At 54.3% G+C, this 221-nt stretch overlaps 1 protein-coding gene across 1 annotated transcript in view; it reads left to right on the forward strand.

Moving 5' to 3' along the window:
- Positions 1-221, forward strand: part of EMH_0033510 (EF hand domain-containing protein, putative) — a gene marked incomplete at both ends in the record, with an annotated part of 8,688 nt that overhangs the window by 1,461 nt on the left and 7,006 nt on the right. The window contains 1 exon segment of the mRNA XM_013494757.1: positions 93-219. Coding sequence (XP_013350211.1) covers positions 93-219 — 127 coding nt within the window.

Here is a 221-nt window from a genome sequence, read left to right on the forward strand (position 1 = left end):
TTTGACTTGAACAACGATGGATATATACAGAAGAGCGAGCTGATCGCCATGTTATCTAACTTACCGAATTTAGAAAATTATATTTCGGCGAGGCCCGCGGACCCAGCAGCAGAGGAGCAGCAGCAGCAGCAGCAGCAGCAGCAGGAGGAGTTGCTGCTGCAGCAGCTGCTGCTGGTGCTGCTGCAGTACAAGCAGCAGCTGCTGCAGCGGGTGCTGCAGCT

This window comes from Eimeria mitis, genomic scaffold (genome assembly GCF_000499745.2).
Source record: "Eimeria mitis Houghton genomic scaffold, Emh_scaff1274, whole genome shotgun sequence".
Classification (NCBI taxonomy): Eukaryota; Apicomplexa; class Conoidasida; order Eucoccidiorida; family Eimeriidae; genus Eimeria; species Eimeria mitis.